Below are 23,233 nucleotides of genomic sequence, written 5' to 3'. Positions count from 1 at the left end.
TGAGCATCCGGAGTGAAACTGCAAAAAGCAAGAAGCTGTGCCCTGCTCTACAGATGTTTCCACAGTTGTCAAGAACTTGATCTCCTCTGCTGAACTCTCTGCTTCCCTGCAAGGCATAGCATTCCATGCCACAGGCAGCCACGTTCCACATCAAAAGGGACAGCACCGTCTCGGCTCCTGTGGAATTGTGTTTGCTCTAGGCCAACTGGGCACAGGCTCAAAGGGTGACACTGGCAGAGCTGCACCATTAATGTAGGCTAGCAGGAACACAGAAAATGACTGGAAACCAGCTGCTACTTCCACAGCCCATAATGTACTGCCAAAAATCTCCCTATCCCCTTGATCCGGACTAGAGATAGAAAAACTGATCTAGGCAGAAATTTATACAGTGCTCAGAATCCCACGTGACCAACATTACCATTTACTGCTCCAGGCACCCTAGGAGCAAGGCACAGCAGTTAGCCTGGGTCAGAGGAGACTTCTGTTCCATGCTGGAGCTTCCTGGGACTGTCAGGAGACATTTTGCAGCAGCATTGTACAGCGTTACAGGCATAATTTGAAATCAAACAAGTGATAGCAAGCCATATTGTTCTATTAGAAGCACAACAAAAATGTTAAAAAAGGAGAGATAAAGATGGCAGGAAAACTGGAATTGTACCTTTCTGACTAAAGAGAACTAAGCTTTCAAGTGCTAGGCAGATGTTGTAAGACAGTGAAAAAAATCTGTTGAAAATACTGAATACATAAAATGTGGGTATTTTCTTATGCAACTAGCTTTATCCCCAGACCTTTTAAGTTTTAAAAAGTGAGATGTATTCAATACGATAGCTACTGTCAGTTTCTAGACAATTATTCCTTCCGTTTCTAAATTAATAACTGCAAGTCTACGCCATGCAAAAATACAGGATATTTCTTTGGGCTGTGAACATTTTCAGCAGGGGATTTCAGTGCCTTTTCTTCTTCCATCAGGACCTGCCACAGTTTTGTCCGTGTTGGGGGACTGCAGCTCTCTGAGTCAGATCTCATGCAAATGGCAAAAATTGGCCCCCTGGGAAACACCACTGCCTGCACCACCATAGTGCCTTCCCTCTGGGAAAGAGGTGGTGGGACAAGATGGGAGAAGGCAACAGGCTGCCAGCTAGACCATACTGAGGAGGACTCTTAAAAAAAAAAAAAATCCCCTCTCATTTCCCTTTTCTGACCTTGAACCTGCAGTTTTCATTCTGTGCCATTTTCAAAAGCAAATTTTTTTTTTTTTTTTTGGGGGGGAGCGAAAAAGGCTTTGTGTCATACACTTTGCTTCTTTCTGCCACACTAAGCAGCATGCTAAAATGAAGGGGGTGCTGGGGGTAGCTGCTGTTAGATGTCATCACCTCTCTTCTCAGTGTGCAGGCACTATGCAATGCCTTGGGTGAATACTTTCAGAGGAGAGACCAAGACACAGCATTCAATACAGCCAATGCATAACTCAGTACCTTAGGCAAACACTTATTTCAAAGGAGTTGTCTAAAAATATATACTTCTTTTGTCTCCTCTGCCCTTCATGGGTGATGACTGGGCTCCTGTGTAGTTTAAAGATGAGATGAAAGGATTCAAAATAATAGGTAGGAGGAAGGGGGAAAATAGCATGAGAGTTAACAGTTCCTTACACAAGAGACAGACATCACTGTATGCAAGGATTACCTAAACCATTTTTTTTTCTGATTTTAGACATATTTACATGCTGACCAACCAGCTCCTGGTACTTGCTCATAATGAAATGTAAAGCTTCTTTAGATTTTGGACTAGGAAGAAAGCAAACCTGCATCAGTAATACTCCATGATTTAAATACCTCCATGGTGGAACTGATCTCTGTACACTCAGCCAGACATGTTCTGGGCCCATCCAAAGCCCCGTGGGCAGCAGGGCAGGGAGGGGATTCTGCCCCTCTGCCCCGCTCTGCTGAGACCCCACCTGCAGGGCTGCATCCAGCTCTGGGCTCCCAGCACAGCAAGGACAGGGACCTGCTGGAGCCAGGCCAGAGCAGGCACCAAGGGATCAGAGGGATGGAACATGAGGAAGCTGGGGTTGTTCAGTCCAAAGAAGGCTATGGGAAGACCTTAGAACAACCTTCCAGTGCCTAAAGGGGGTTCAAGAGAGCTGGAGAGGGACTTTTCACAAGGTCATATGGACATATAGGACAGAGGAAATGGCTTTAAGCTGAAGGTAGATTTAGATTTGAAATTTGGAAGCAAATTTGTTCTGTGAGGGTGCTGAGGCACTGTAACAGGTTGCCCCAGGAAGTTGTGGCTGCTCCATCCTTGGAAGTGTCCAAGGACAGGTTGGATGGAGCTCCATTGGAACAACCTGGTCCAGTGGAACGCGTCCGTGCCCATGGCAGGGGGTTGGAATGAAATTATCTTTAAGCTCCTTCCCAAGCCAAGCCATTCTATGAGTCTACAACCCCTGACATTAATAGCTACACAAGATTTTTGTTTCCTGGATCTATCTAATTCTTGCTGCAAATGCTAATGAGGAATTTTTCACTATGGCCATGTTGAATAGCAGAATACTAAGTGGGATTAGAAAGTAAAAGGGCACTTGGGAATTACATCTTGTAGCTTGCCACCTTAAGATTCCTCTTCACTCTCTTTCTTCCTTCTCCACTTTAAGTAACTGTGGCACAAAAGCTAAGAGCCCCAAGTCACTGGTCCACCACTGCACACACAGAGGACAAGCACAGATGCACTTGTGTGGGGACAGCACGCATCACTTGAAGGCTCCTTTGGCTCTCCAAAGGTGAATTACTGAGCCATTTGTGAGGTATGTGAGAGTCAATGAGGCTTCTTGAAAAAAACCTAACACCAAACCCAAGGATTCTTTCAGAGTAAAATGTGAATTCAGGGGGAAAAAGAAATGTGCAATTATATCAGCTACTGGAGGAACTTCCCACTTCCACAGAAACTCTAGCAAAGCATTTCTGAAGTCACAGCATACAACAGACTGAGCACCAGGGCATCCAACTCCAAATCATCCTTGAATTTCATCACTTTCTCTCAGTACCTGAGATTTGGGTATGGAATCTAGTCAGGCAGAACTTTAAAAGCTGTAACACTTTGCTAGAGTTACAGAGGTGCAGATAGGCAAATGTAGAGAGGTAACCACAGACTCGATGTATCCATCTCACTGCCTACCCACAACTCATCTGCAGTTACTACCTTTGAGCTGAAATTTTTGAAGGAATTCGAGCATGCAAAGGGGTGTGACTCTCAAAGTCAGCAGCAGCTTCAGTGAAGACTGGGGCCAGAGAGCACCCACTAACTTAGAGAGCAGCCTAAGCTCCTCTTTGTGAGAAATTTGCCTCCTGTTTAGTGAGAAATTTTCACCACCTTCCCAAACTAGACCGGATGAAGAGAATCCAGATCATCTGTACTGTGGATAAGGACAGCTGTCTCTCCATCTCTCCCCAACACACCACAATGCACTGAAGGTACACACTGACTTTAATTGTGGAAGCAGGCATCAGGTTTATCTAACTGGCATATTCACAAGTCAATTATGTTTGTTTTTGCACTCAGCTAAGTTCTGAGTAATTTAACCAGAAAAGTAATCTGGAAATAGTGACAAATCTCCTGGTTCATTAAGAGCAAGCCATTCCTTAGAAAGCCAAATCAAAGTGGGTTGCTGTGAGCTTGGATCAGCATATGCTCCTTCATTAGCAGCATTGATAGCTACCAGCAGAGAGGATTTTTATGCCTCAAGTTTGTGCCATGCTCCCTTTGAGTCACTCTGACAATCAAAAGGAAATAAAAATATTATCAGCAATTACTGCCTGCATATCCTAGCCTCTGCTCTAGGCTCATATCAAGTCCCTACAGACATTCCCATGGGTGTATTCCAGAGCCCTAATGTGCCAAGCTGTGCCATACAGCAAAACATTGTCATTGTATTCTTTAGTTTCAAACCCACATTTTTTCTTGGCAAGTTTACAGTCAGTGAAGAATAATTTGCTTTACTTTTCTTATTTAAAGACACGTCTGTACTACTGCAGTAAGTTTCTCTACTCCTACAAAGGCTTCCACAGTGCACATCCCTACAAATGACCGACCAGAGTCCACACCTGTCCTCGACACCCACAGTGCTACAGCTCATTTCACTCTGGAGCAGAGAAGACCGGGGTGCCAACTCCCATGAACACTATTGCTGTCCCCTGCCCCCCAGTTTGGAAATCTCAAGCAGAAATTAAAATTCCTTCATCCAGCAGCTGTTTGGTGGAAAAGACCCATCAACACCACATTCAATTTTCATTCTGTGAGGAACACGCTGGGGACCAAGATGATTCCATGTGACCACAGGTCTTTCTGTGAAGAGTTCACTGGCAGTGTGAGGCACTTCTGAGTGAGTTCATTCTGAATCACCAAGCAAATGCTGTTCACATTTCCTCAGAGGCGAATGGTTCTTGGGATACCACACCCATTCCACATCCTCAGCACCCCACAGGTGTGTAGAGTTCAGCACACCTTACACCCAGCCCCGCAACCCTGCTTGTTCTGGTAGACACTGTGCTAGTTTTACTTGGTGTCACAGCACAAATGAATTTACAAGTGCCTGAAACCCCCACCAAGTAATAACAGAAGTCAGAGATACTCAGGTGCTCCATGGAACTGTCCCAGGGCATCACCACTGAAGAAACAGAGGTAGAGCGCTGGCTTTGCCTGGTGGCAAAGCTCAAAACTGAAAAACACAGCACTGATGAAACCAGGTATTTCACGACATTATTTCCAAGCTGCACTGACATTAGAAGATGAGATTGGCTCCTTACTGATATTGCTTTTTCAGGTGGCTGCCTTTTGGCTCAGCCATTGATCCCTCACATCAAGCCTACTTACAGAGAGGAGAGTCTGGGCAGAAGCTGGGTCAGGGTCCTTTCCCTCTGGAGCACAGCTGAGCATCACTGGTGGCATTACACCCATACTGCGAGATGATGTATCCAAAGTCAGACAGCATCCCCACGCAGTTCCATTTTGGATACCGAACAATTAAAATGCTCAGTTATACAGTTCAGGAGGCCCTAGATGAGGTCTATGGACTCGGAATTATTGTTTTAAAATTACCTTCATGTATTACATTTTCTGCCTTCCAGAATGCTTCCAAAGAACCAGGCAAACAATTTATTGCTGAGACCAGGAAGCATGGGATGATTCATTAAAAAAGGTGTTAGTGTTACCCAAGACAGTCATGACCTATCCTATGGGCTTGCTTGCAACTGTACAGCTCCAGACACTGCCTGGACACCCTGGAACAAAAATTTCCTGGAGAAACAGCACTTGCACTAATGCTGCAATCCATCATTTGCACCAATGTCATAAGCTGACTTAACTCCAAAATATGATGGAAGTACACTGTTAAACCTTTGTGTGGGCTTCATGGGCAAACTGTGTTCACTTATTTGTCTATTTATGTTCTTAAACAAATGTAGAAACTGAGAAGCCTTCTTTGTGATATGAACCAAAGTAGATTTTAGTGGGAAAACAGATCTTTCTGCCCTGCACAAGGGACATGAACAATGTTTTAACATGCAAAATTATTTTCACGTGAGAATTCCCACTTACAGGTTTCCAGTTTATGGTCACTGATTTCAAGTTAATAAGCAGAAGGGTATTTAAATAAAACATAATACAGATTTTTGTGAACAAAAGCTGCTAATCTGATTTAGATTGCTTCATTTCCAGTTCAACAACACTCAGCTTCCAGTCAGTAGCCTTGCTGAAGGCTGTGTGTGCCTAAGTTCCTTGAGGTATTGTTGTCAGAAATTTGCATCAACAGCACTGATGCAAAGAGCCCACTAACACTCCAGTAACACAAAGTACACATGAAAAAAAGCAGATTTAAAAACCATCAAGACAATGCATTTTTCTCATTTATTCAAATCTTCTGCAGGAAGTAAACACTGAAAGATTTAAAAAAACTTCACACTGCAGTATGTACAGTTTTGTGACACCACATGAGGAAATTAATTTCTAATAAAAAAAATGAGACCAGTTAAATTACTGAAGACACATCACAATAAAACTGGTTGTGGTAAAATCCCAAATTCTTATGTATGGCAATGAAAATCAATACTCCTTTGTTTTACAGGGATGGAATAGTCCAGGTACAATATTTCAATTACGCAAAATGTAGTCCTGAACTTACATGACTTATTAATAGTTGTATGAGCACTTCATGTTTTAAAAGTAGGTTTGCTTTTTTTTTTCCAGACCCTTTTGAATTGAAGCACATTCTTTCACAAAGCTAAAATACCACAGCAGAAGTCATGTCCAGAAGTGGAATACTGTTGTGTTTTGAACTGACCTGACTTGTTAAGACTTTTTTTTTTTTGCCAACGCACAGATGCACAGGGTCCCCCATGCACTTTTCATGCAGCAGTTAATCACAACTTTAAATAAAAGAATTTTTCTATACATTCTTCCAGACTTGCAACTGTATACATACATGCAAAAGTTTTTAAACCTATGTGATCATATTTACACTTATACATGGAATATACATAACAAAAAAGATTAAAAGGTTTTTTTCCTTTGCATTAGAACAATACAAAATATGTATTTTTCATTAAGGAAACCACTATTTACATCACCTTTTAAAAACCAATTTCAACATATTATAGGCGTAACAAGTCAACATATTTACATTATATATAAATATATATATATAATATATACTTACCAGTTTACTCCTCTGTAAGATGTGGCAGAGAACAAACTGGTAATATCATGTCACTGACGTCAATGAGAGCTGTAATACTTTCACCAACATTTAACAGGGAAAATTTAAACCACTCCTTTCTTTTAAAAACATTTGTAAATTAAAAATTTAAAAACTTCACTAAGAGTAAATGGCTACGAAAAGTAAAACTTATGGCTGAATTCCCTTTTGATCTCATATAAACTTCTCAAACTGAGCTGCCCAGATATGTGGTATCAGTAGAGAAGCCCTCCAGCTCTCCACTTCTGTGGTCAAGCGTTACCCACCATCTTTTCCTCAAGCTTTGGCAGAGGAGACACTAGAAACCTGGATGTCTGAGTCCCAGACACTTCCCTCTGGAAAGAAAAGGCATATCTGCGTGGCAATTCCGAGTCAATCCCCAAATCCAGCGGGTTTGGGCGCTCCACCCTCGAGCAAGGCACCGGAGTCTCCACAACGCGGCTGCTGCAGCCCCAGCCCTTCCAGCTAAGGGGGGCAGAGTTAATTCAGGTCCAAGCTCCAAGGAGCTGCAACTGCACTCCTAGCATGGTATAGAGACAATTCCCTAACTCGCTTCCTCACTGGTCTGAGAGCTGGAGGCAGCTTTCCCCCAGCAGTCTCTGCTGGCTGTAACTGAGATGTGCTCTCCGTTCCCTCCCTGCTCTTTTGATGGTGGGATCACACACCAGCACCCACTGATCCTGCACTGCTCTGCCAAGACCCCATTTTTCTCCAAATCTGTAGTCTAAAGGCCTAGAGGAAACAGGAGTTGCTCAGAGTACCGAGGGCTACTCAAGAGATGACCTTGATTTGCAATTCATCTACAGGGACTGGTGGAAATCGGGGATCTTAGAGCTGCTTGGGAAAACGTGGCCAGCCCTACCAGTCCCTCCTGGGACAACAAACCCAGCTCCCACACCCCTCTTTTCTGATGGAAAAGTCGCCAAGGAAAGAAATAGCAACTCCTTTTCACTCACCCATGCTACATAACAAAAAAAAATAATTAAAGAGCCTTTGGTCCTAAGGTGTCAACGCTGTAAATGTGGATGGGGTAGATTCAAAGACCTCTCTCTTCCCTAGGGAGGGGGTAACACCAGCGATACTGGAGAATTCCATACAGGAGGAGACAGCTGCCCTCTTAGCAGCTGACTGAGCATTCCCTTGGCATGTCCTGCCCTCTCTCAAGGGCCTCAGCCTTGCTACCTGCTGTTTGAGAGTGCAATGTCTACAGGAGAGGAGATTCTTCCATGAACGCCACGTCCCAAACTGAAATTCTTGTATCTTAGAGTTTACTGACGTCTGTGAGAATGGCAATACCCTTTTGTTAACATCAACTAAAAAGAAAGCTAAATCCTTAACTGGTCAAACTGTTAACATTTTAACGGTTTTACAAAACTTCCAAAACTAAATGTTCAAAAGTATATATTATAACAATAGACTACCCTAGAATAAATACAAAGGTCAGCACGTTGCTCGATTCCAGTGTTATTTTTTGCTAGGGTCAGAATCTCCTCCCCACTCTTCATCTCAACTTAACTTTGGAGAAGTTTTTTCCACCAGATAATTCCACATCCTCTCATGCTGCATTTTTCTGTGGAGCTCTTCAAGCAAATTATAGCCCTGTATTTAGTCTGGGGACCATCTATTATTCTATATTGTATATATTTCCTAACTATATACACATTGTTTCAAGAAAAATAATCAATTAAGACTTTAAAAGACATTTAATGGATGGAACAAATACCATCTTTTTAATATTTCTGCTGGGTTGACTCATATAAAAAGAATTCAGTTCCACTGTCAATCCAAAATATACTTTATCTCATTAATGATTATTCTATGAGACATCTGAATTGTCATTGGGCTACTTATAAATGCAATATTAAAGACAAACAAAATTTTATTTTTATATTATACTTCAGACAATGACATTTAAAATGATATTAGATTTGTGTGAAGGTTTTAAAATATAAATCTTCTTTGTACAGCCCATTAATATATTATGCTTCACCGAAGTAACATAAAAATATATCTTTAAATTGCTCTGTTATTTCTCATAAAAACCAGGGGGAATGTTTTATACCAGATACTGCCAAATATTTGTGTTCCCTAAAAGAAGGTATCCCCCAGAGGGAGGCAAAACAGAATAGTGGTGCATTTTCCAGCTGTCAGACAGAAGAAGTCCCTTTCAGTAGGAACTGCACTGGAAAGAGGAGGAACTGATCTCGGGCTGGGGACAGGGACAAGAGGGGGACAACAGCCTGCTCTGTCTCAGCAAGACACGAGTCTGGGAGAAGGATCTCTGAAACCAAACCAGATGGAAAAGAGCAAAATGCCCCATCCCTGATGTCTGCTATGCAGACACGGGATGGACAGAAACAGCAGTTTTGTCATGTCACTGGCTCGCCACGCTGAAAACAGACAACATTAAACCAGAGTGCAGCTTTCGTTATTTGTGCAAGCCAACTGCTGAGCTGCTAGCTGATGGCAGAGAGGATTATCTGTGAAATCAAGAAGCCACAGAGAACTTGTTGTTTTTTTTTAAGGGGAGTAAAAAGTTCAGCAAAACTTCTGCCTGCCAGTAATTCATATAATTTAGAGGAACTGGATTTTGTCCTCTTCCTGCCCCCAGAGAAATAAGGGCTGCAAATGGAGTTAACACTGACAGTGCTAACGGGAAAGCAGAGCCACAGCTCTCTTCCCCAGCCAGCAATTCTTTTAAGATGTCTCAGCTCTGACTGCAATTTTCAGTTCCTCCCATCTCAGGCTGATAGTGCCAGATGTTACAAATCACAGCACAGGTGGGGATTGAGGAAAAGGGCAGGGAAGGATTTCTCAGATATATCCCACTATCCATTACAGAACATGACAAAACCACAGTTTTATCCTCAGTGCTACCTGGAAAATTATTCTAAAGCCAGATTTTCTGCAGTGAAAGGGTAGTGCATTAAACCATGTATCAGCTGTTCAGAGAGTAATAAATATTGGCAGATTATAGATTCTTTTCCCTGGTTGCAGGAAGAGGCCAACACATTTTTCATTAAAATCCTATTCCATCTTTGAGTGGAAGTCTGATGTGCTGTTTTAGTGCAGTTGGTATTCTTCCACAGGGAAGCAGGATGGTGCTGAACACAATTCTGTTCATCCCCTTCACAAGCTTTCCAGCATTTTCCTCACTGAATACATGTACTAAGCCTTCTCAATCACACTACTCCAAGAGGCATTTTGGCTTTCCCCTTTTAGGCAGGAAAGTGACAGGAATGTGCCGACAAAAGGACTCATGCAGTACTTGCACGGCCTATGAAAATCTGCCTTTTTTATAAAAACCTAGAAAAAACCCTTAATTCTAACTAGTAACTCATAACTATGGCTAAGAATTCTGAGGAAGGCATTTGTTGAGAGCAGGGCAAGGAAGAAAAATAGATTTTACACCACTATTCTGGCAGGACCACAAACAAGATTTAAAAATAACAATACAAATTTTGGAAGCACTAAAAAATACATTTCAGTGCACTTCAATTATTAACACTGACGCAGGTTTTCCAATATGACGAGCTAATACCTTGGACGGACTGCTCCACTTCTTAAAAGTTTTTCTTAAAATTTCACAAAACATATTAAAACATTCAGGAAAAAAAAAAAGTACACTGTCTCTATGCTCAGCCTTCAAAAAAATAAGGATTATTTTACAGGGAGGGAGAAAACGCAGCATTACCACCACCTAGGCTGTACGCTTACACTTTATGTTATACCAAAAGCTTGCAGATCCAAATAAGACTCTGATCAAAGAGTACTCATAACTTAATCTGATACATACAGAAACGTCTTGTACAAATTACAACCCTTCTAGTTTCCTTGTGACAATCTACTGTAAAGCAAATTTTATCTACATGTATTTTAAATAACATCACCAGAAAAATAAAAAGTTTATCAAATGAAAACATTTCAATTAGACCATGCTTTTTTTTTTAAATCATGCTCAATTTATACAGTGTGAAGTTCATACTAATTTTTCTTTTTTCTTTTCTTTCTTTTTTTTTTTTTTTAAACAAAGATTCAAAACCGCTGATTGTAAACTCACTGAGGAGGCTGCAGTTTATTCTGGCTCTTTTTTGATTGTTCGCACTTTTTCCAGAAGTCCATGCACTTCTCCATTCACACCACCGTGCTGATGAGAGGTGTTACTCCCCATATGGCTGTTGTAAGGGCTTCTTAAATTACTGAAAGGAGTTTTAAGCTCTGAGTCAGATGTCAACTCCTCTTTGATTGTAACACGAGTTGCGCTCTCGGTAAATGAAGGTTCATTCCAAATTTCTTTGTCATGTGCTTCTTGGCTGCTGACAGAGCTGCCACCTTTCTGTAACATGTAGTACAATATGGGATTGGTTTTGGTCAGTCTCGGAGAGTCTTTCTCATAATCATTCTTGTCCATGCCTGTGATCACCCATCTGATGGGGCCCTTCTCACTGGGCATGGAACACATGCTGAACTGATCGGACTCCAGTCTGGACACCGTACTCCCCAGGTGCTCAGGGAAGGGGGAGCTGGCTGGACTTTTCACTGCTACGGGATACTGAAATGTTCTGTGATCTACACAATTGTTCTGCTGCACAGGGCTCCCCACCAACGATCTTACTGAAGAAATGGTGAATTCAGGTTTATTGATTGTTGCACTGGTTTTGTTTCCTTTTTTCTTGCCCTCTGTTAGCATGTTATTCCTATGTTGTGACAGATCTCTCTCACAGTTTTCTGAGAGAAGCAGCTGTTTCAACACATTAAAGCCTTTACTATCTCTAGACCAACTCCTATTTTCAGTTTCACTATTTGAACCATGACTTACAGCATATTTAAATTCAGCATCACTTCTGCTGAATTTCAGTTCTTGCTGGTTAAGCAAAGGCCCGTACAGTGCCTCGGTAGGAGAAGCGTGATTGTTTCCAGCATCAGACACATTACTTTTCATCTTTTTTAATGGGCTTTCTAAAGGCTCAGCATGAAGCTTCCTCTTCTTCGGTACTGTGCAAAGATTCTTGGATTCATGGTGTGTCAGCTCGTTGTTTCGGTGACTCCTGTCCAGCTCATCTGCAGGGTAATTGTCTTGATTCTGTCTCAGCAACCTACTTAGCAGGCCATTTTTGGAAAAAGAGAAATCTTGAGGTGAAAGAGGCTCAGATTTCACCTCCTCGGATGCTGGAGAAGCAGCTGTGTTTCTCTGCAGTGAATGAGCAAACCCTTGGAATTTGTTACCCTTGCATTCTCTTACTTGTTGTGCATTTGAATTATAAGGAACATTTGATTCGTCAGATGGTTCAGTTTTTATTTTCACCGTCAATATTTGCTCATTCAAAGCCTTGTCTGTCTGTTCTTGAGAACTTTCATCTCTTAAAAGCATCCTCTCTTTCTTTTCACTTTTACCTTTATTGGGAGTTCCCAGAAGCAGCTGAAGGACAGTGCGCCTTTCAAGGAGATTTTCTATTTCCGAACCTGGAAGTCCTTGTTCAGCGGGTGCGGGCTGACAACTGAATATTTTGTTATTTTCTTCATGCATACTCAATTTATTCGTAAGCAGAGGGCTGTTCAATCTATCAATCAAGCCCACAGGTTTATCCATGTTCCCTGCCAGCAGCTGTTTGCTAGCTCTTTGCTCCTCACTCGACATGGAACTCTGCATGCCGCACTGAGCCAGGTTCTGCAGCAGCTTGCTGGCACTGAATGCCGAGGAGTTCTGGGGACTATCAGTCCTGCTCAGCTTAGCTCCTTGAATTTCCTTGCTTTTGGACAGGTCTATCAAGTGTTTGGACGCAGAATTCATCAGTCTGTCCGGCTGGATGCTGCAGGCATAGGGTGGCGAGCTCCGCTTGACAGCCAGCGACTGGTGTGAGAGATTTATAGGAGAGTCTGCTTTTGCAGAAGCCAGCAAGGGTGGAGTGCTTAACGGAGTCATTCGGTTGGCACTGGGACTGTCAGCAACAGGAGTCCTTTTCCCAGTCTGTACAGTGAATTTTGCCACATCAGCTGTACTGTGTGGTCCCTGAGGATCACTGCTCTTGTCTACCTGTTCTTCAGTCTTATGCCCAAGTAACAGCTGAAGTAGTGTTACTTTCTGGTGGGGATTCAGCTTAGAAGCTTTCGGAGTGTCTTTCTCTTCCTTGTTCTCTGGACACGAAACTTTTGGATCCCAGTTACGAAGCAAGGACTGAGTCAGGTTATCCAGTGATGCAGATGCACCTGCATCTGGTTTATCTGTCCTCTGTTTAAAGGAAAGGTCTATAGGAAGACAGTTAGAATGGGAGCTTTCATCATCACTGCTGTCTTCTGTGAAACTGGGATTGTTGTCTGAATACTCATCAACAGTCGTTGGTGTGCTGCTGTCTTCAAAAATGCTGCCTCTCTCGCTCTGCTCACGCCCTTTCACCTGCTTGGTGGTATTCTGGCTTTTCAGCAGATGTAAGAGCAAACTGTTGCTGGGAGAGGTTTTCAAGTTATTCCTTTCCACAGTACTTTTGTATCCCACAGTTTTGGGAGGCGAGTGCATGATTCCCACCGAACTCTGAAACGGTGCCACATTGCCCTTGCTAGTGACTGCTTTGGGGGATGATCCTGCTTGACCATTGAGATGGCTTGTCATTCCTTTGGCCAAACCAAACTGGCCTATGTCCTTCTGAGCACTTTCTTGTAGCCTGGCCATGGCTGCGAGTCTCTCGCTTGCAATCTGATTGGCATTTTGTGCTTTTAAAGCATGTTCCCTGGAGTACTGCTGCAAGTGGGCTTCACTGGAAAGGAGCAAAGCCAGCTGGCTGCACGCTACGCTGGGCTTGGGCGAAGCAGCAGGACTGGATCGTTTCTCTACCATGCTTGCAACAGCCTGTAACCTTGCAGCACACGACAGGGGCTCGTTCATCACCTTGGGGCTGCTCTGCACCGCGTGAGGAGATTCTATAAACCTCTCTTTGGGCAGGTTCTTAGTGATGTCAGGCAGGCTGCTGTCCAGCTTCTGATCTTTTGCTTTGCTCTTCTTCAGCAGAGTCTTCAGGTGGCTGGATGCAACACCATAGCACCTTAAATCTTTCTCCACTTGTAAAGAATCATGGCCTAGAGAATACCCTTGCTCCTTAAGACTCTGTCTAATCTGCTGTGACAGAGCAACGCTCTGCAGCCTAGAGCTGAATGACTGAAGCAAAGAGGCAAGTAATGTGCTATCCTGTTTGCCTTTAGGCACATTTTCAACCATGCCAGCCAACAAAGCTTCCTTTTTTCCATCTAAATCCACAATGGAATCAGACAACCGCCTTCTCTTTGCTGCATTCCAGTCTTCTGAAGACTGCAACAGTCTTGCTTTTTTGAGGTGCAGCATGCCAGATCCCCGATACGTACTTGAGTTAAGAACTGGACCATTACTCTGACAGCTGGGAAATATATTTCCTGAAATCTTAAAGTTTTGATCCTCCCCACTATGCCCAGTGGACTTTTTGTCAACTGCAGTACCTGAGCCTCCTGCTGCTTGATGCATTAGTAATCCCTCTAGGTAAGTTAGAACAACAGAATCCTGGTGCATCTCAGAGCCAAGCTCTTCTCCATGAGTCATGTTCAATAAAAGTTTCCAAAAAGGCTCTGTTTCTGTTCACTTCGAAGACTAGTTTTGCTCAATCAAGATGCAGAGTTAATAACAGGTAGATGTCTACAGTGTTTTCTTAGAGACTTTCAGAAACAATAGAAAATGTATTATCCTAGGCAGGCTTCTCCCAGTGTACACTGTTTGATGAGCCAGGTCTCCAATCATAGCAATCAGCTGATATCTAGGATATTTATGGACGATGTCTAGGAGGAACACTCAAAACATGGTTTCACAGAAAAAAAGTTCCATTAAATATTTGCTGCCTTCTTTCTTCTGGAGACCAGCTTGCTTTTCTTCCTTTTCCATCTCCACCAAGCACATAAAATTCCTAAGTCAGAAACACAAAAGAAAAACAGAAAGAAAATATTTAGGATTAAGATATAATTGCATAAAACATTTTTTCCTTAAAAAAAATAAATTCAAACCCAACCCCCACACATTGTCTTAGGCAGAGATTCAGGATCCATAAACAACACACATTCCAGAAGAAACTATAAATCAAATAAAGGACAAAATACATGGTATCCAATTCAAAGAACATTATGAAAACAATTCTGAGATGAAGTTTTACACAAAAGTTAAGCTTACTATAAAGCTTATAACTATAAAAATAAGCACAGCTACTACAAGCCTTCACTGAATTTCACTATTCTGTACCTAAAAATAAGGAATAGCAAACCTGACTGGAAAATCTGAAACCACTCTAAACACAGGGTTTTTTTAAAAAAAATCCATTGAAATTTACTTCACAGTTGCATGAACTTTTCTTCTGTAAATGTAAATAAATACACAGGACATGCAGCCCATCACTCCTAAACCGAACTAATAGGAAAAGGCAGGCCTAAAGTCAATGTTCAGTTTCACATTACACAAATTGTCAAATAACAGAACACACAGCATCATATATATGAGTACATTTCTGTTTGGCAGGTGGATGACATTGCTGAAAGGACAAACAAAGTTGTTGGTGCTGCCCAAGACTATTCATCAATGCAAAATCCAGTATGGCAACACAACAGAGGTGAAATCTGTTGTTCTTACAACACCCAAACACCACAAGTTATTGGAACAATCATGTGATAAGAGTGGGGAAGAGGTTGCTTATGATGCAACATAAATCCTGCCATCAAAATCCTCCCTTCCCTGGAGGATTTTCACCTTTGTGTTCTTTCTGTACATGAAACATATGAAGGCAAAACCAAACCAAACCAGTTCTTCCCTGAAATCTTGTTATTCTTCAAGAGTGTATAACAGCTCTACTAAATAGCGCCTTGGATGGGGCAGTGTGGAATAAAAACCTGTTTTAAAATGCACAGCAATGGCTCTTGTGCTGGATGCATCTCTTCAGTTTCACTTCAGGGCTGGTCAATGGCAGCACGAACATTTCAGTCACCACACATCAATAATGAGACCATTACACCACACATGCATCCCTCCTTCACTCACTCAGTACTAAACTGGCATAAATATTCAACACGAGCAAAGGTAAGTGTCCTTCTGCATACTGAACTCTGTAATTTGCTTTCATGGGCTAAAACTGCATTGAAAATTTGTATTTACAAGTTTAAAAAGGGATGTGCACAGATGAAATCCTTGCCTCCTTAAAGTGAATGAATATTTTATGATTGATTTCCCAGAGGCAAGTTTTTAATTCAAAATCTACACGCAACTAGAAGTCAGAAAATAATCAGATCTTAAAAATGTAAAGAATAAGAACTACTAAATAGCTGTAATGTTAACTGTCCTTAATCTCCCTGGGCAAATATTCCCTTACTTGGCTTTAAGTCATCTAGAAAAACTCTAAAAATGGAGTTATCTTAAAAAAAAGAAGCCAAAACCAAAACCAAACAAAAAAAATCTAACCAGCAATGCATTATAGTGTAAATGTGTATATCCATGCATTCAAATATCAAATGCAAAGCTGTTAGCTATTATTGAGGTCTCAGTACTTCTCTCAGAAATACATTAACCAGCATTTACAGAATTACCTGTGGAAGACAGTGTTCCTTCAAACATGAAACAACTTAAATGTTGATTCAGCTAACAAAATTATTGATCATCTTACTGTTCCTTCAAAAACCTCTGTACCTCTGAGTGGGCTTTCACAGGCTTTCAACCCAAAACCAGAATAAAAATCACAAGTAACAAATCTCTAAAACAAACAAACAAAAAAAAAAATCAAGATTTTCAATGAAACTATCAAATATCCACCAACAGAACAGCAACACAATTAGACTAATTTCCTCAAACATTTGGGAACACATTTCATGTGGAGAATGTATTTTTCCAGATTCCAAAAGTATGGCATTTAAGACAATAAAATTGAAATTCTGCCAGGTTTCCTGACCATCTGGTAAAAGCAAGGCTTACAGGACACCTTTAAGATACAGTCCCAGACAAATGCACCATTAAGCCAACATTCAGTACAAATTTATTCACTGCACCTTTGGGTAATTCAAAAAAGACAATGCATTTATGCAAATCCCTCAGGTACTCCAAAAGCCTCTTTCAGGAGATGACACTTGTAGCCAGTACAGTTTATATACAATAACTATTCTAAGAAGTGTTTTGACACCTTGTTCATTTTTTATTTTATTTCAGTTACCCAGTGCTAGGGAAATACTGATAAATTTAATGAAATTGGGTTGCTGCAAAGAAGCTTCTTTAAAGATAATGAAATCTGGAAAGCACTTAACACATTAGAACAGGACATCAGCAATCCTTTCAAAAAGCCTCTTTTGATTTAGTGCTGTAACAGATATTAGTGTTAAAATCTCACATGACAATGTCCATCTGAGGTGTAGTCATGACAAATCCAAACCAGCTTTGGAAATTAATGCTCAGCAGGACACTAAGGCAACCATTTAGCTATCTTCTAAATACATACAAACTGTACAAAAGAACTTCCCAGGACCCACTAAAATGTTAATGTTTTTTCTTTAAATTAAATAGTCAAGAAATTACCAGAGCACTGTTAAGGAAAAAAAAAAAAAGTTTAAAGAAAAGACAGAAGAGAGAGAAAGGAGAAGTCATACAGCAACAAATTTCTCATTTCCCAGTAAGGGCTGAAGCAACTGCTAAGATCTACAACTCTCTAGACCTAAATATTGTATTTAATTACTATGACAAAATAAATTGATACATTCATGTGCTTTCCTGACCAGAATTACCCTAAATACACTCTTTTTTTGTCACTTCCAATATCTACTCCCAGACTTCTGTACCATGAGAAATAAACCACCTGATTCTTGTGCAGAACCTCCAGGAGGTTCTGCTGATTACAGCTCACTGAGCCATGTCTACCTAAACAAAACTAAAGCACAAATGCTGTAACCTGGTGAGACACTCCCCAAGTGAAGCACACCATGAGAAATCAGTTCTTCAGCCTTTTAAAATGTGCCTAAGGAGAAACTGTGGGCAGTATAGGGAAAATAACAGAATATTAAAATGTTCACTGAACTGCACACATCCAGAAAATTAATCCCACTTTTGCAGTTGTTGAAGTTTTTCTTGGTTTGCAAACTACAAATATATTTCTCCACCACAACGATTTTAAAGGAATAATAACAACAAACTTTAAGATCCTTTGCCTACCATATATTACTGTTGCAAAAGATAATGAAATCTGAGAACACAGCTCCTAATATGTTAAAGCACAACAGAACCAATTTCTTTTTGCTCCTGAATATTTGGTTTTGATTTTTAACTAATTCTTTGAATGAATGAAAACCTCAGCTGCAAACCTAACTGATCCTCTAAATAAACAGCAGACTTTTAGTTCAACCAATAGATATTTCCTGCTATTTAAGAAATTCTGGACAGTTCACAATTTAACTAGCAAAACCACATTTATAAGACATTTTTCTGATATCTCAAGCCAGCATTTGCAGTTAAACCCTTTTGCTAAATGGAACAGAGACCCACAGTAAATTAACAACACTAGACTAACGTTATTTGAGTATGAGGGCTACATAATCTATTAGGTGATTCAAAAAACTTGGTATTATCAAGGTGTCTTCTTCTGCAGTTTCAATTCAAAATCACAGGAAAAAAATCTTACAGAAACCATTAAGGTATTCATTTAGGAAACTGGCAATGGCCAGCAGATTGCTCACATGAACATTTATTAGAAGACACATTACCCAAACTCATGCACATTGTTAGAATGATTAATGGAGGTTGAGATTAGTATATGTTCACACAGATAAAACATTTTTATTAACTACATTTCAGAGCTCTTTCATGATGATTAAACTCCTGTAGCAATTTTATGTTCCATTTTTAAGTTAGGATGAATCAAAAACATGCATTTGTAAAGCTAAAATCAAACTGGTCTGTGAAATAAAAATCTTTAGTTATTTAATAAATTTGGTGTTCTAATGCTTAGCTACTACTGGAAGAGCCAGAAAAAGCCTCTCACTGACTTCCTATTCTCATATTCCCAAGTGTAAAGGCTCCAGCCCACCACATCAGCCAATGGCCCAGACTGTCATTTTAATTATTACAGATTTGAGGAATGCAGTACAGTGATTACAGTAGCAGCTTGGGATCCAGGGGTCCAATTACTCACTGTGCTGCAGACAGGCTGTCTGACTTCTGGTTTCACTTCTCTGTACCCTGTTTTCCCAGATGGAGTAATAATAGATGGGAACTTCAGAAAGACAATTGAGGATAAATATATTAAAGGCTGTGTGTTACTCAGCAGCTGCAGTACCAGCACTATGTATCTTGAACACAGGATTTCAAGTGATTCTCCATCCTTATGGCTGCCTGCAGTGAAATACTGAAGAGCACAATGAAATTAGGATCTCAAAAAAAAAAAAAAAATCCTAGATGCACCGGGAATTGCAGCAGAATCTTGCAGTGAACTAAGAATGAGTGGGGGTAAGGAGACTTGCTGTCCCAGAATTATTTTGTTATTAAGCTCAATTTGCACACCTTTGATTTCAGCAGGAAGGATGCTTTCAGAGGGCTGGTAAAAGCACTTCAGTCTTCAGTTGGCTCTTTTTGCAAAGGTTCTGAGCAGGGAAACAGCCCCGATCAACAACCCCGGCACCAAATGCACAGAGCTGCACAAGAGCAGGTACTTCAATGGTACTCAAGCACGTGCTTTAAGAGAATCAAGTGTTTAAGTGCTTTGCTTTCCGAAATCCAGCCTTTATTTGTGTCAGAAATCTGTTCAGATGAATGGAGCAGCTGAGACCTCTTCACAGTTTTGATTCAGGCAGCCAAGACATTTTGAAGGTTCCCTTTGCAAATGTAATTTGGAAAAAGACAAAAAAAAAAAAAAAAGGCAGAAATGTTCAGATGGGGGAGCAAAAGTCAGCAATAAGTGGGTGAATTCTCGCACAGCTGAGCTCAAAAGAACTTGTGAATCCAGAAGCCTCTTTTTTACAACTAATTCATTTAAATGAAATAAATCAGGCTCCTCTCCTACAAATGCAGGGTATCAGTTTGAGAAAGCAAAAATAAGCTTCTTCCCAGGAGCTTGGCACATTATTCACTCCTCCTGGACCTGCTGACTGACTCCAAAAGACATTTCAGACATGGGAAGGATAGCCTATCCCTTTCAGACAGCTCGGGCAGGAGAGGGCACACGAGGAATCGTGTTGCAGCAGCGGCAGCAGGAGCTCCTGCTGCTGCCAGGAATTCTGAAGAGGCTGCCGAGACTCCGACCCCAGCAGAGCTGGCATTCCCCACGCTGAGCTGGGGCTGTTCCCTCCGGGCTGGCACGGAGCACACGGCAGCGCCGCTCCCTCTGTGAAACTCCCCTTGGATAATGCAGGATTAGCAACAGCCGCGGCTTGGCGGCCAACTCTGCACAGGCACGGCAATGGAAAAGTCTTCTCCCCTGTGTTTTTGTTAAGTTGTGTGATGCCAAAGCCAGCCCCGACCTGACTTTTAGGTTGTAGACAACAGAAAGAGGTGTTTTCTTCACTGTGGGGATGGGGCAGCAGTGGGAGGGGGTGTGTAGAAGGGATCAGACCCCAACCAGCCCGATCAAAACCTCCTGATTATTTTAGCAGGTTCAGTAATAGCATTTTGAAAAACACTAGAGCAAACCAATTCCACAAAAGATGATGAAACGGTTCAAAAGGATGCAATAGCTACTGTTTTACAAAAGCCCACAAATCCTAAGTAACTGAATCTTTAAGTCACACAAAATCGACAGAAACACAGAACCAAGAGCACAGCAGGCACAAGACACAGTTTTTCCTCTAAGACCTGTCAGACCACTGCACTGAAAGGTTAGTGAACCAACAACTCAATGGGAGATAAAATACCCCAAGTATTCTCATGGTAGAGATTATTTAGATTTACTCCAGCTTTTAACTGACCACTAAAATGTCAATGCTGATTACTCTTGCTGTTAATGGCAGCGCCAGAGGCACATAAGGAAGGGGAGGCTGTTCCTACACATTCCATTTGGGGTGTGGAAAGGGGGATTCAGTCACCTCATCTCAAGTGTCCCTCCACTCCTCAGATTTCACATGGGATTCTCCAGTCCGGGAAATCTGTGACTCACTCAGACCATGGAACACCACCCCATGACAACAACGAGGAGCTTGGGGATAGTATGTAATATATATCAAGGGGGAACACGACATTTCCAGCGTGTGCTGAAACGAGGTGTGGGAATGTCAGGCAGATTTCCATAGCCACGCAGAGGGCAGCTTGGGGAGGCGGCGAGGAGAGGCTGCGCACCCTGCCAGGACACGCAATCAGGAACACCTCAAGCTCCGTGGCAAAGCTCTGCCCCGTGAAAAACCCAAATTCTGAGCACTGCTGGCTACACTGAGACTCATCCGATGCTGGTGCTCAACCCATCCCAGCCACATCTTCTAGATTTGGTGCACAGCTTGCAGAAGGCCACAGGCAGACATTTCTCCCTAAGTTACATGTGGCTTTTGTATCTTATTTCATAAAGCTACCAGTAAGGAGTGGGAAAGAAACTGAAAAAAAAAAGCCCTAACAAAAAGCTAAACCAACCAACCAAAATCCTACCTGAGAAATAAAAAAAAAATCCCTCATCCAACATAATCCCAAACCCAATGAAACCCCCACAAGAGATGAATTACATGTGAAGGAGGAAATGGGGAGCAGGCAACTGCCTTGAAAACTGAGTTTGTGAAAGCCTTAGCAGCAGCTCTCCAAGGTTTACAAGCACACTTAAGCACCATACACAGCTTAATCCAAATGTGGCCTGATCGTCAAAACCTCCTGCTGCAAAATTCAGAGATGAAACATGTGTGGCCATTTTTCGTGCTGTGATACTCTTCAAACAATAGCTCAGCCTCCCTTAAGCAAGTATTTCTTATTCTAACACGTATAAGAACAGAGCATCACAGAGATAATCACTCCTAGATACAGAATACCCCATGCCGTTCATATAACTTACTATTCACCTGGTGTTCCACAGACATTTCAGTCAATTCCTTACCCAGACTCACGTACATATATTTGTTCTTACAAATACAACAAGAGGAAAATTTATATTTTGTTCTCTAATGGCACTGTAAAGGACATCTTTGAGTTCACTTGTTGATTATGGTCTGCTAACACTCTAGGCATGAACTTAGAAACCCACTCTCTGCCAAGTCTTTGCTAATTGTAAGGAATGAGGAAGAACAGACATTCAACTTAGGAACACCACCCGTGAAGGAGCAAGTATTTGGCACCTAAACCCGTCCCACTAGTCACTGCTCAATGGTCTTCTGCTGCTGAAAACAAAAGGGCAGAAACTGAAAGATAATGCAGAGAAGTTACACCCCCATCACACATCCATTAAGGACAGGGATCCAGAAATAGCATGTATCACTGAATCTCATCTAACGTGGGAAAGGGTGTTGATCTGAGCTCAGAAATACAGTTAGCAGAAAGGCTTTTGGTTAATTAAGTCTCCTTATTCAAGAGACCAAGAGCAAAAAACATACAAAAATCTATACAAAGACTTGTTTTCAGAACAGAGGAATACAATATACAACAGCATGGACAGAGGATGCACCTTTCCAGTGTTTGGTAAACCACTTGCCTATAAATAAGCAATTAAAAGGAAACTCAAACAGATTTCCATTCCCTCTGACACCTACAAAACCAAATCACTGATTATGCATTTAACTCTACATCAACTCCCCAGGAATGAAGTGTGATTAATATACACTGAAGAAATCAATGTCCTCTCCCGGGTAATGCTTTTGAGTTATGATCAATGCATGCAGATAATACATTTCCACACAACTCTGACCTCCTGCTTGTTGGAGGGATCTAAAGATACAGGCATTTACTGATAGCAGTGCACTAAAATGGTGTATTTCTTGGAATAACTATGTTAGGTGGTTTGGCATATGTTAAGTCACTTTATGTTACTTTAAACAAGAATAGGCTTCAGATGTCAGAGTGCAACAAAGGACTAAAAAGTAATGCACAGTATTTTATTGACAGTAATAGCGGTGTTTCACTTGGGACCAAGCATCTCATGGTTATGAATGAAAGCCACTTTGTACACTTCTCAACAGAACAGGTTTTAGCTAACTGAACACAAATACACAGGAATTCCAGGCAAGGTGAAATACAGGATCACAGCCACATAGCATTCAACTAAAAACCCCCATAAATCCATGTTAGAGACCCAGATGATTTGTGGTTTGGGTTTGGTTTTTTTTCAAGTGAGTAAAGGGGACACTATAGCTTCTGTTGTAATAGGAGAGTTCAGCTTATTGTGGATGATGTTTACAAAGGTGGTTGTGGACACAGAAAAGGCTCATATACCTACATTTAAATGAGAAAGGAAAAATCTGCATTAGCAAGATGGTCTCTACTAGCGCAGTTCCAATATTTCTTTTCTCTCCAAAACATCAATAAAGCCAAGTGAAATTCAAGATAAAACATAA

General features: G+C 41.4%; 1 protein-coding gene across 8 annotated transcripts in view; it reads right to left on the bottom strand.

The window, feature by feature from the left end:
• Positions 1–5,887: 5,887 nt before the first annotated feature.
• Positions 5,888–23,233, bottom strand: part of NRIP1 (nuclear receptor interacting protein 1) — a 102,579-nt gene continuing 85,233 nt past the window's right edge. For all 8 annotated transcript variants that reach the window (XM_064410899.1, XM_064410903.1, XM_064410897.1 and 5 more), the window contains one exon: positions 5,888–14,670. In XM_064410899.1, coding sequence (XP_064266969.1) covers positions 10,824–14,312 — 3,489 coding nt within the window. In that variant the 5' untranslated portion in view covers positions 14,313–14,670 and the 3' untranslated portion in view covers positions 5,888–10,823. The remainder of the gene's footprint in view (positions 14,671–23,233) is intronic.

Source organism: Passer domesticus, chromosome 2, assembly GCF_036417665.1.
Source record: "Passer domesticus isolate bPasDom1 chromosome 2, bPasDom1.hap1, whole genome shotgun sequence".
NCBI lineage: Eukaryota > Metazoa > Chordata > Aves > Passeriformes > Passeridae > Passer > Passer domesticus.
The sequence above is the reverse complement of the archived record's forward strand: the minus strand, read 5'-3'. Positions and strand labels throughout refer to the sequence as shown.